Source organism: Pristis pectinata, chromosome 3, assembly GCF_009764475.1.
Source record: "Pristis pectinata isolate sPriPec2 chromosome 3, sPriPec2.1.pri, whole genome shotgun sequence".
Classification (NCBI taxonomy): domain Eukaryota; kingdom Metazoa; phylum Chordata; class Chondrichthyes; order Rhinopristiformes; family Pristidae; genus Pristis; species Pristis pectinata.
The window spans coordinates 70807602-70821025 of NC_067407.1; the positions used below are offsets into that span (position 1 = coordinate 70807602).

Here is a 13424-nt window from a genome sequence, read left to right on the forward strand (position 1 = left end):
GTTCTCTGGTATACTTGCTGGAATTCAGAAGAATGAGAGGGAATCTCATGTAAACATATAAAATTATGAAAGGGATAAATAAGACAGAGGCAGGAAAGTTGTTTCCACTGGTAGGTGAGACTAGAAATAGGGGACATAGCAACAAGATTCGGGGAAGTAGATTTAGGACGGAGATAAAGAGGATCTGCTTTTCCTAGAGAGTAGTGAACCTGTGGAATTTTCTGACCAGAGAAGCAGCAGCGGCTACCTCATTAAATATATTTAAGACACAGATAGATTTTTGCATTGTAGGGGAATTGAGGGTTATGGGGAAAAGGCAGGTAGGTGGAGTTGAGTCCATGACCAGATCAGTCATGATCTTATTGAGTGGTGGAGCAGGCTTGATGGGCCAATTCGCCTACTCCTACTCCTATTGCTTATGTTCTTATGTTCTAATGTATTGGATGAAGTCACTGTTAACAAGGAACACAGCTAACGAGCTAATAGCTTAATATCATGGAAAAAGAAATAGGATATTTATGCATCTTTTGGCAACGATTTTCCAGATCCAGGTTCCATGTTATATTAGTGAATTTAATACAGAATGTGCTAAAAGTGTATTACTATCTCTGTGTTGTCTAGATCATTAACCCTGTTGATCCAAGAAATTCTGGCTGGGTCAGTGTTCCTTCCCTCCCTAGACTTCTTGGCTGATCCAGTAAGTATATTTTTTGCCTTGAAATTGTTTAATTACTTTGACCAGAAAAAATTAATTTTAAAAGGCTTACATAACTTATTCATACCATTGTGCAGAAATAGTTTGTGCAAGTATGATGGGGCAGATCTTGTTGACCTGGTTGTTCTCACCATCTCAGAATCATTGCCTGCATATAGGCTTCCCACATGTGGACCAGTTCTCTTTCTGATGAAACATCTTGGACTCTAGCAATGTGGTCAGGATCATAAACACTGGGGAACGTCAACAAGATTGGGAATTCATTGGCAGAGTGGACTGACAGATTCCAGATCTGACAGTAACCAAGGGATCTGGCTGTTCACTTTTGACTTGCTGAATGTGGCTAAGTGTTAGCACTTCACTTTGGAACCACCAGTGTTGGCCAGCAAGATCTGGTCCAATCTGAATGTGGCTTGCAAGTAGAATGTAAAGTCAAAGTCAAGTTTGTTGTTACAGTATATGCACAAGTACATGTATGCACAGGTGCAATGAAAAACTTACTTGTAGCAGCTTCACAGGCACATATCAGATAAGCAGCATTCACAAGAAAAATATAAATATAAATTATACACAATTTATACAAGACACAACACAATTAGAACAAAAAATTGTCCATTTTAGTGCAATAAGCCTGCTTTCCTTTGCACATTGTTTCTTCCTGACTTATGAAGTTTTGAATTTTGTGGAACTGGAGGTTTGAAATTGTCTGTTACTTTATGTAGTGTTTGCAGCACAAAAACAGGCCATTCAACTCAACGGGTCCAAGTCTCCTGCTACCCCTCTTTATCTAACCTTATTAACTTATTCGATACCTTTCTTCCTCTGTTTATTGAACTTCCACCTGTATTTACTAATGCTGTTCCATGTTCTCCTGAAGTTGCTCCCGAATTCCTTTTGGATTTGTTGGATGTTCTATTTATTGTCTGTGGTTCAGTCTCCTTCTGAGTGGAAGCATCTTCTCAACATCTACGTTATTAAAGTCTGTCAGATCACCCTTGGTCTTTTCTACCATAGAGAAAAGAACTCCACTCCATTTCACCCTTCCGGCTGGTTATTATCTCTCAGTTCTGGTATCATTCTGGTATAAATCCTTTCTGCATTTTAGATACATACAGCATGGAAACAGGCCCTTCTGCCCATCATGTCCATGCTACCCATCTGTGTTCATCCCATTTACCAGCACTTGGTCTGTAGCCTTCAATACCTGGGCAATTCAAGTGGTCATTTAGGTATCTAAACATTTTGAGAGTACCACCTTTACCACCTCCTTGGGTAGTGCATTCCAAACTCCAATCCCCTTTGAGTAAAAGGTTTTTTCCTCTCCATAAACTTCTTACCCCTAACCTTAAACCTATCTCTGGTTATAGATACTTCTGCTAGTGGGTCAACCTATCAATGCTTCTCCATAGTTCTTGTACACCTCTATCAGGACCCCTTCGGCCTTCTCAGCTCCAAGGAAAACAAGCCCTGCCTATCCATTCTCTTCATCAGAACTGAGATACTCCATCCCAGGTAACATCCCAGTGATCTCCTCTGCACCCTCTCCAGTGCAATCAATCCTTACTATACTGAGATGACCTAAACTGCACTCAGTACTGCAGGTGTGACCTCAGCAATGTTATATAAAGCTGTACCATAACTTTCCTTGTATTTGATGCTTGGTTAATAAAAGGTACATCCTGTATGCCCTCTTTACCACCTTATCTTCCTGTGCTGCCGCCTTAGATGTATTTGCATTTTCTCCAGTAATCTTTATTCTTTATATAATGCAGACCTGAACCGTTCACAATACTTGATGGGTGGTCAACTAAGACTCTGGTCAAACTTTAGAATTTTCAGGTCAGGGGCAAAGTAGTATTCAGATACTTAGCATTGACCTGAGGAAAATATTCCCCGACAATGAGTATCATGATTATTGATTATCCAACATGTGATGACTGGTGTTAGTTCAGTAACATCCCTGGGACCCTACAGATGTGAAGTTGTATTTTATGAAATGAAGGAATATATCATCAAATACAATATATTCCTATTGAAACTAGAGCTGAATCTCAGAACCTGTGTCTGCCATCAATATTGTTACATCAGCCTCATGAGGTTGTTACTGTCGGACTTGATTTCTCTAACACCTCTCAATGATGATCTTGCATAAGATGCTGCGTGACCATGTATTTGCGTCTTTCATAGACCCTCCATCTGCACCCAATGATCACCTCTTCCACTTGTACTTCGCAGTGTTTTTATATATTAAAGTGATTATGTTTTGTGCTGTGGTTGCCTGCTTTGATGAAATGGGGGCAATTTTTCTACCTCTCCAACACTACATTTCCATTGACTTGTTTCTTTCCCAGCAATTGGGGTTCGATTCCCATTGCTGTCTGTAAGGAGTTTGTACATTCTCCCTGTATTTGCTTGGGTTTCCTCTGGGTGCTCCAGTTTCCTTCCACATTCTGAAGACGTATGGGTAGGTTAACATGAGTTTAAAATGGGTGGCACAGACTCATTGGGCCGGAAGGGCATGTTACCATGCTGTATAAATAAAGTTCAAAAAAAGTTTAAAACTGTTCACTGGGAGAATGAAATGGATTTGCAAGGTAAAGAGAAAGTACCATTTTCCTCCCAAATATAACTCTTTTTACCAAACATCATACACTGCCTCTGTCTCATGTTTTCTTTTATCAGGAGGTGATTGGTCAGTGCATTGCATACTTGAGTAAAATCACCCTTAATGTCTTTGTCTTTGATCTCTGATATTATGTCAGACTTCTGAACAGGCTACCGACATGTCATTGTGCTCTTGCTAATCTACTTCATTCCTTATTTATCATCTCAGGTGCTCCCTTGTTGCTTTCCTTAGCCACCTGACTTTCAACATATCTCCCTTGTACCAGAACTGAAATAACCTTTCTTCTCCAACACGTGTCTATCTTAAGTTTTAAAGATTCGTCTTCCACTTTTGACTATTGAAGATGGTTAAGCAGTGTGCCCCAGTCATTCGAAAGATCAGAAATAGGAAATGTAGAAATACTGAGCAGGTCCGGCAGTATCAGTGGAGTGACCTGAGTCAGTGTCCAGGTCAACAACCTTGCATGAGAACTGGAGAAAGTAGTCTTGGAATAGCTTTTGAGCACAACACAGGGAGGGAAAGGGTGATGGGGAGGAAAGAACAAAATGGGAAGTCTGGAACAAAAGAGATGAAATAATAGGTGTGATATCATAAGGCAATAGGAGTGGGAAAAGGTATCCTTCCACTCCCCTTTCAACATTTCAGATGGTTCATGGTGATGATGCCTGGTCTGAATTTTTTTTTTCAGATTCTAGCATCCATATTCTTCCCCATTAATGAGAATCCAATGGATCCAGCTTATAAATAGGGATCCACTGAAACTTGTTTATAGTTAATCCTTCTACACTTTGCACTATGCATTTAACCTCTTATTTTGCTGTCCAATATTATTGGAATACTCAAACAGCCAATTTATTCATATTTACACTTCCATTATTCACTTTGTTGAGATCATTGCACTTGATGTTTACCATTGACTTGATCTTGAAGGCCATTCAGCAATGTTTTTCAAAGATATCTAGTTATTAAATTTAAAGTTCAGTGGTCCATCACATTTCGTTATTATAATAATCTGATGATTTATTGGTTAATTATGCACCTATAACATTTATGTTTTCCATTTTGTTAGGATACTGTGAACCGTTATTGCTGATTTTCATAGATAACAGTCCAGTGAGTATTACTGATTTAAAAATGCCATTTTCCACTGAAAGTCTGACTCAAAATCATTATTTGGGATTTAGTATTCAGCTATTTTCAAGTGCTATCAGCCATCCACACGGTTATGAGGTTATACTGCTGCCAGGGTATAAGGTATTGGAGCAGCTGCTACAGTTATTGTACAAAGACTCAACACTAATCCTCAGTGTGAGGTTCACAGTATCATCTTGCCACATTGTGTCTGGAAAAGGCACTAACAGATCTAGTTTCTTCATGACGAGCATGAATATGAAACAATGATTCCAAGCTCAAGTCTGTCAGAGCTTCTGTCTTCAAAGAGACGTTGTTACCAGGGTTCTAACTGCTGGAGCTAATATGAAGTAAAAGTTGATATTTGATTAAAGAATTCTCTTGATGTTTGTTGAATAACAGGAAAAATAGTCTGTTGGAATCTGATTCATGTTGGAATTTTGATGAAAACATGTTTGGATGTAGATCAACAGAGAGGGTCAGAGTTGCATTTGGAACTATTAACAATGCATGTGAATCATTATTTTGTCCAAGTCATTCCAAAAGATACACGAGCAATGTTTTTCTTAAATATAAAAAAAACCCTAGGCTGCTCACAGCTATCTTACAGAAGGCAATTAACTCACACTTCCCCATTCAGGATGCTGATACATTACTACACTGTCCACCTTCTGACCACTGTACTTATCAGCTTTAGTTTTGTCTTGAATCCCTTGAGCACATGAATCTGTCTCAAACAAGAGTAAAATATAGGAGGATACGCCGGGATGGTCATTCACTGAACATTACAGTCCATTATGACTGAACCAACCCATTTAAGAGTTTTCTGAAATTGCAGTTGGTGCCAGTGAAAAACCTGTCTCCACCATTAATGTACCCAAATGTTATACAGTGACAGCCCTGTCCCCACCAGTACTGAACCCTGGTATGATACAGTGATGGACCTGTCCCCACTAGTACTGTACCCCAGTGTGATAGTGACAGACTGTCTCCACCAGTACAGTACCCCAGTGTTATACAGTGACACATCTGTCTCCACCATTACTGAACCCTGGTATGATACAGTGACAGACCCGTCCTCACCAGTACTGTACCCCAGTGTGATAGTGACAGACCTGCCTCCACTAGTACTGTTTCCTAGTATAATACAGACCTTTCTCCACTGGCACTGTGACCTGTTGTAATATAATGACAGATATGTCCCCTCCAGTAAAGTAGTCCAGTGTTATGCAGTGGTAGACCCATACCCACCAGTGCTGTACTCCAGTTTAATAAGTGACAGACCTGTCCCCAGCAGTACTGTAGCCCTCCGTTATGCAGTGACAGACCTGTCCCCACCAGTGCTGTACCCCAATGTTGTACATCAAGTTGTCAGGTGGGATAGGAGCTGGTGTTGCAGGTGTTGAGGCTTGTCCTGTGTCAAGATTTGTACATTGAAGGTTTAAACCAGTATGTCAATGTGAGGCATGTCTTTATTGATTTTGATGAAGAATGTTAAAAATATAAAACTGTACATGTCTGTTAATTTTGGTTAATTTGATAAAATATTTCTGTTGTTAGCCGGAACCAGCAACTGAGCCTCCCTCTCCCCTGGTCCCCTTCCTGCAAAGATATGCTGTTGCAAGAAATAAAACCCAGTCGGTGAGATGTTAAAATCTTTCTTTTGATAAATGTGTTGTGGTTTGTAATCAATTACATTTTGCAGTATATATCATCCTGCATTTCTACTGGCATACCGCTCGTGTACTTGTCATACTTGAATAATATTTGGACCCACGGATGTTTTAAATAAACCCCAGAGGAAACGAGCAGTTTGACATTAAATAATGTATAGTTTTTCTTCTCAGCCCCATTCTTCTGAAGATACTTTATTTAAGCTTGATGAGCATCACAAGACCTATCCCTCCATTCTCTCAAAACCCCTGGGTGTACTTTCTGTCAGAAACCTTTAGCAATTGCTGACCTGATTTTCCCTGCTGCCTTTGGTTATAGTTCTCTGACTGAGGTTGCATTGGGAATCAGCTGGCTTACATCAGGAGGGCACTGATCTTAGGACCTCCCTTGTGTGAAGGGTTTGGTTGTAAATATCCAAGGGTGCTATATAGATGCAGAATTCCTCCTTACATAGTATGCTGTAACACCGATGAGATAATGAATTCTCCAACATATTTGGTGTGCTTGGGTCTATGCTGGATGGTGGTTGAGGTACTGTTTTTGATATGGGTGTGTCTCACCATGTGTTACGGCCTCTGTGTTGCTTGGGAAAGGGTAAAACTAATAATGTCGGACTGCACTACATCATAACTGGACAATCTGTCCAAATCTTAGCAATGCTGAATTTAACTGTATTCTTTGTTGTAATATGGCCATTAGACCATGTCAAGTGAGAATGGGAGTAGGCCATTCACTCCCTCATGTTTGCTTCACCATCCAAAAGCATTATGGCTGATCTGACACTCCACAAGTCTGCTTTGTGTCATAGAGTTGTACAGCATGGAACCAGGCCCTTTGGCCCAACTCATCCATGCTGATCAAGGTGCCTATCTGATCAAATGCTATTTTCCTGCATTTTGGCCCACATCCCTCTAAACCTTTCCTATCCCTGTACCTGTCTAAGTACTTTTTAAACACAGTGATTGTGCCTGCCTCTACCACCACCTCTGGCAGTTCATTCCATATACCCACCACCCCTTACGGAAAAACTTGCCCCTTAGATCTCCTTTGAATATTTCCCCTCTCACCTTAAACCTATATCCTCTAGTTTTAGACTTCCCTACCCTTGGAAAAGGACTGTGACTACTTTCCCTATCTATTCCCCTCATAATTTTATAAATCTCTGAGGTCACACCTCAGCCTCCTGTGCTCCAGTGCGAACAATCCCAGCCAATCCAATCTCTCCTTGTAACTAAAGCTCTCCATTCCAGGCAACATATTGGTGAATTTCTTCTGCACTGTTTCAAGTGCTACCACATCCTTTCTGTAGTGTGGTGACCAGAACTGCACACAGTATTCCAAGTGTGGCCTAACCAGTGCAGCTGCAACATGATATCCTAATTCTTATACTCAATACCCCTGCCTATGAAGGCAAGCAAGCCAAATGCCTTCACTACTCTATCCACCTGTATCGCTATATTCAGGGACCTGTGAACTTGCACCCCAAGGTCCCTCTGTATATCAATGCTACCAAGATCCCTGTCATTTACTGTATATGTCCTGCCAGTATTAGATGACTCAAAATGTCTTGCCTCTCACTTGTCTGAATTAAGCTCCATCTGCCACTGCTTCACCCAACTTTCCAGCTGATCTACGTCCCTCTGTATCTTTTCACAACCACCTTTGCTATCTACTACACCAATTCTTGTGCTGTCAGCAAACTTACTTATCAGACCACAGACATTCTCATCCAAGTCTTTTATCAAGCAACAAAGGTCTCAGCACTGACCCCTGCGATACACTACCAGTTACAGACTTCCAGTCAGAAAAACAACCCTCCACCACTACCCTCTGCCTCTTACCACCAAACTAATTTTGGATCCAGTTTGACAAAACACCTTGGATCCCTTGTGCGCTAACTTTCTGGACCAGCGTATTATGCAGGAACTTGTCAAAAGCCTTACTAAATTCTTTCCTGCCATTTCCCCATAACTCTGGATTTTTTCGGCCTTAAACATATCCAAGTATTCTTCCCCAAAGCTCTCTGTAGCAAGGAGTTTCCAAAGGTTTGCAGCCCACTGAGAGAAGAAATTCTTTCTTTTCTTTCTCTTAAATGGGTGCACCCTTATTCTGAGACTGTGCCGCCTAGTTCTGGGCTCTCCCATGAGAGGAAACATCCTCTCAGTATTTACTCCTGTATGCTTCAGTAAGATCACCTTTCAATCTTCTACATTCCAATGAGTAAAGTCCCAACCTGTTTAACTTTTCTCTGTAGGACAATCCCGCCATACTTGTGATCACCCTAGTGAACCTTTTCCGACCTGCCTCTAATGAAATATCTTCATCTATAAAATAAGGAAAGATGTTTGTTAAAAATAAAATGCAACATGTGTTAATATTGTCTTATTCTGACAATGAATGTGGTAAAATTCAGCCATGTTAAGGTGATTAAAGGAATGATTTCTGATGGAAGTATTATGGCACACAAGATCAGTACAGTTAACAATATAGCTACTGTGGGCAGGAGCACCAAATTCATACTCCCTGGGAACTATTGCTGCCTCTTATATACTCTTTATACATAAAGAGAACGAAAATGAAGAGATAAAAGTACAAATTCAAGCATGTTTTATACGATGTTCCATTATATACCTCCAGACTAATGCATATTAGGGAATGTTTGTGAAGGATGCAATATACTTAGCAGAATGGCTTCTACGGTAGAAAATACTTCCAATTATTCCATATCCTTTTGCATTTTAAATAGTGCTGATAAGCAATGTGAATTCTGCAATATATTTAATTATATTAAATGTTTTCATGACCCTGAAGATGAAACTATTCTTACACCCATTTCAAATATGTTTAAAATCAATCTTGACTTGTACTTCTCCGCTTTGTAATGCGGTTAATGAAATACTGAGCACATGCTTTTTACCTTCTAGGCCCTCAAACTTGAGCTGAAGGAAATAAGAAGCCAGCAGGATCTGCTCTTTGGGTTCATGAACTTATTGAAGCAGGAGAGTGCAGTGCATGTACTGCAGTTCTGCCTTGCTGTGGGTAAGGTTGCGATATTTGGGAAAAGCTTGTGCATAGGAAATATGCTGAAGATCCATGCTTGTCCATCAATCTAAGTCTTGTGTGAGGTTTACTGGGCAATTTACGATATTCTCTGCACACAGATCCTGGTTCCTGCTGGAACACAGCTCCTCTCAGTTTGATTACTGAGGAAACATTGCATCAATAACAATTATATACACTCTGATTATGAAACATGGTGCATCAACAATGAACTGGTGAATGTATTTGTGGACAAGACCAAAATATTGGCAGTTCTGATGAAAGGTTGATTGATATGAAACGTTAATTCTATTTCACTCTTCACCTGAGCACTTTACTGTGTTAAAAGTTCTGAATAAATGCAAGTTGCTCTACATTCTAACAGCTGAAAATATGCAAAATGACTTGGGTCACTTCAGTTTGTAGAAGACAATCTTCTGATATAAATGCACCATAAAATAGAGTTAATTATGCATCCAAGTCTGATATCTTCCCACACTTCTCTCTCCACCACCCACATTTCTTTCCTTTAGAAATTATTGTTGACTATTGACTGCCTGTGTTCTCCTCCATGGTCAGCTCCCTTGGCATACCGTACATTGTTAACAACTGGAACAGGAGGGGTTACTACAAGTCTTGTGGAAGATAGCTAGTTGGATCAACAGATGAATGTTCCTTTATAGACATTCAAAATCTAAGGAAAGATTATGTATGCATTTAACCTATAGCTCCCTGAGATTGTAATTTTTGAAGGAGTATCCACATGTTCTTACAGTTGCAAACCTTTGTATCAACAGAAGAATTCAATGACAAGATCCTGTGTCCAGAGCTGACTGATGACGAGAAGCAGACTCTTCACAAGGAAGTGAAGGAAATCTATGAGACGTATTGTCTTGACGAGAGTGTTGATAAAATCAAATTTGATCCCTTTATTGTAGAAGAGATACAACAGGGTAAGTTGGTCACAATAATTATGATTAAAGTGGTAATGGACATTCATTTAACAGTGGGTTCAGACCTTATAGGTGTGTGGTGCTGATTTCCAGAATAGTTTGGATTTCAAAGTACTGCTTTGTTGAAGGGTGTAACCGCTTTCAAATAGAGGGCTTGCTGTAAGTCAGTCCTTGTTTCATACTACTACATCGAATATCCAACAGTTTTATTTCCCCTGCCAATGTAATTCAGGTTGCCATTTATTAGCAGAAATTTTGCCTGCACATTTGCATTTTATTTTTAGAATTGATGCTTGTGCCATTTTGGTTTTGCAGTTTGGATATTGGTGCTCAGTCTGGAGCCAGTGTAGGTCAGTGAGCAAAGTTGTGATGAGTTCAAGTTGCAAGTTAAGATATCAAGTTACCCTTGTAGAGAACCAGTGCAGACGCAATGGGCCGAATGGCTACCTCCTGTGCTGTAACCACTCTGTGATTCTGTCAGGACAAAGTTGGCCCTAATGCAAAATGCAAGGATATTCCTGCATTTGCTTTGAAGTATTGTCATTGAAGATTGCAAATGGGGTTTAAAAGTAACAGGTCAATCATGTTGAATAATTCCTCTCTAAAATTGTATTGATTTATGTTCTGAATCTAATTCAATTCAGTTGATGCAGTGTACCTGCCAGATGTACTGAGGAGATGGGTTGGATGAACATCTGGTAAGCTCAGCACAGAATGCATGATAGCTATGGGTATGGAAGGTCATCTGGTCCTTAGTCCCTCAAGTCCCTCCTTGCGGCAATCATTGTTTTTTAAATGGGGGTAATTTCCTCAAATGTACCTGAAAAAAGTGTTTGTCTCACTATATTTGAAGATTTTTTTTATAGTTTAGTCTGAACAAGCCACCCCGTTCCTAATCTAGTTTGCCTTTCTCATGTTGCTTCCTGTCTTGTATCTCCTAATGTTGCCTTTCGAGCTGCTGATCAAGGCAAGTCAGGTGACTTCATGCTGGTGATCAATCTCATGGCTCTTATCTACACTGACTCCAACATTTAAATGTCTCCCTTATGTCTTAATGACTAGAACTAGCCATAGTATTTGAGCTATACCATATCCTAAGCTCTTCTCAGTACAACCTTTCCTATCTTGGGGTTGTATATTGCAGTTTTAAGCTACATAGTTCATACTGTTCTACATTGATGAGGTTTGGGTCAATTGAGGTTTGTAAGTTTTTCTGCACTTGATGTTTCATCATCATTCATGAGCTATTTATAATGCTTGTTTTCTTTTTACATGTTCTCTTTTATATGATTGTCATTAGGTTTTATTTCAATGTCCATTTATGTGCATTGTCTGGCTCCTTCTGTAATTTGATCCATTTTCTCCAATTAATTGACAACCCCCCACACCCCCACTTTAGTATCAACTGAACATTTACAGCTTTCCACTTCCAAATGATTGCTGTAAATTAAAACAGTAGAGATTTCAACCAATCCATGGAGTTGACTGCACTCCAGTAAGGACAAAATATTTTCTCATCTTCAGTCTGTTTCTTCTTCACACCAAGGATTTTGCTTGAACCGCTAAGTTTGATGTGGAATTGTGTCAGATGCCTTTTGGAAACAATATGCTACTCAGAGAGTGAGACCATAAATATTGTCATTAAACCTGTGCAGAGCTATCCTGTAATAATGCACAGAGCTGTCTTTCTGTAATGTTGTACATTTTCATAAGTATTTGCAGATTTAAAAAAAAATCCAAAACAGATTTCCATGGGTTGTGTGCTGTTAAATTGAAACTCGAAATTGACCTCTAAAGTGTCTAAAGTTTTTTCACATTTTTCATGGGTGTGGATATGTGACAATGCCAGAACTTATAGTCTCCCTAATTGCCTCTGAGGAGTTAAGAATCAACCACATGCTCTGGAGTCACACATAGACCAGACTGGGTAAGGATGGCAGATTCAAGCCTGCAAATGGAGGCTCAGATCAGAAAATACTGGAAATCAGCCGAGCTTGTTGCATATGGACAACTGATACAGGCAGAACTCAAATTGCCTGAAGTTGCAGAATTCAATATTAAGTCCAGGAGGCTGCAACGTGCTCAGACGAAGATGAGGTGCTGTTCCCCAAGCTTGCAGTTCAAGGAGGCCACAGACCGATAGGTCAGAGTGGGATGGAGAATTGAAAAGGCAGGCAACGGGAAGCTCAGGGTCACCCTGCCTCTGTTTATATTTTAGATTTCCAGCATATGCAGTTTTTTTTTGATTTTTCAGAGGCTGAGATCATTCCATTCTAGAGTCACAGGTTTCTGAACAACACAAATGTTACGTGATTTGCAGTTTGTACACTTGTTTTCTACAGTCATTTTTAGTTTGCAGAATCTTTGTGACTGTATAATTCCTTGGCAGGTTACTTTGTCACTTGTAATCTGTATTTGAAATATGTCAATGTATGTGAATTTATGTCTAATACTAGAGGGCATACATTTAAGGTGAGGGGGATAAGTTCAAAGGAGATGTGCAGGGCAAACTTTTTTTTACACACACAGTGTCTGGAATGTACTGCCATGGGTGGTAGTGAAGGCAAATACAATAGAGGCATTTAAGATGCTCTTAAATAGGCACATGAATGTGCCAAGAATGGAGGGATACGGACCATGTGTTGGTAGAAGGGATTAGTTTAGTTAGATATTTAATTACTAATTTCCGCACAACATAGTAGGCCAAAGGGTCTGTTCCTGTACTGTATGATGCTGCACCCTGGTAGGGTATTTTAATTAGTGAGCTTTGTTTTGACTTTACAGTTGCAGAAGGATCGTACAAGGATGTGGTGAAGCTTCAGACCATGCGCTGCTTGTTCGAGGCCTATGAACATGTCATGAATCTGCTGGAAACAGTGTTTACGCCTATGTTTTGCCATAGTGATGAGGTATGGAAACTTTGAGTCGCCTCCCTGCACTTGCTTTATATAAATACTTGTTTCTACTTGATTGCTGGGATTATGCATCAGTGGGTTTGAATGAGAATCCTTCTGAATGGGATAAGACTCATTGCCTTTAAAGGGGTGTTGCTCTCTTGATGGTCATTTTTTGGTTACTCGGGTCATGCCCTAGCTGAGATGGCAGCTAGATCTGCACTGCATTTGATATGTTCACTGTGTCCTTCTCCACAGTACTTCAGGTATCTGTTGACAGGAGCAGAATCACCCACACGCAACTCCAAGTCCAATAGGTGAGTCTCACTGGGTTAATGATAAGCACAGCTTATGACAACATCTCACTTCTTAACACACAAAAGTAGCGTATC

At 40.0% G+C, this 13424-nt stretch overlaps 1 protein-coding gene across 1 annotated transcript in view; it reads left to right on the top strand.

The window, feature by feature from the left end:
- The window catches only part of snx14 (sorting nexin 14), a 126449-nt gene that overhangs the window by 30159 nt on the left and 82866 nt on the right, over positions 1-13424 (top strand). Inside the window, 8 exon segments of the mRNA XM_052012425.1 lie at positions 622-697; positions 4411-4420; positions 4423-4454; positions 6033-6113; positions 9071-9185; positions 9983-10138; positions 12923-13047; positions 13291-13349. Of these exon segments, the coding sequence (XP_051868385.1) occupies positions 622-697; positions 4411-4420; positions 4423-4454; positions 6033-6113; positions 9071-9185; positions 9983-10138; positions 12923-13047; positions 13291-13349 (654 nt within the window).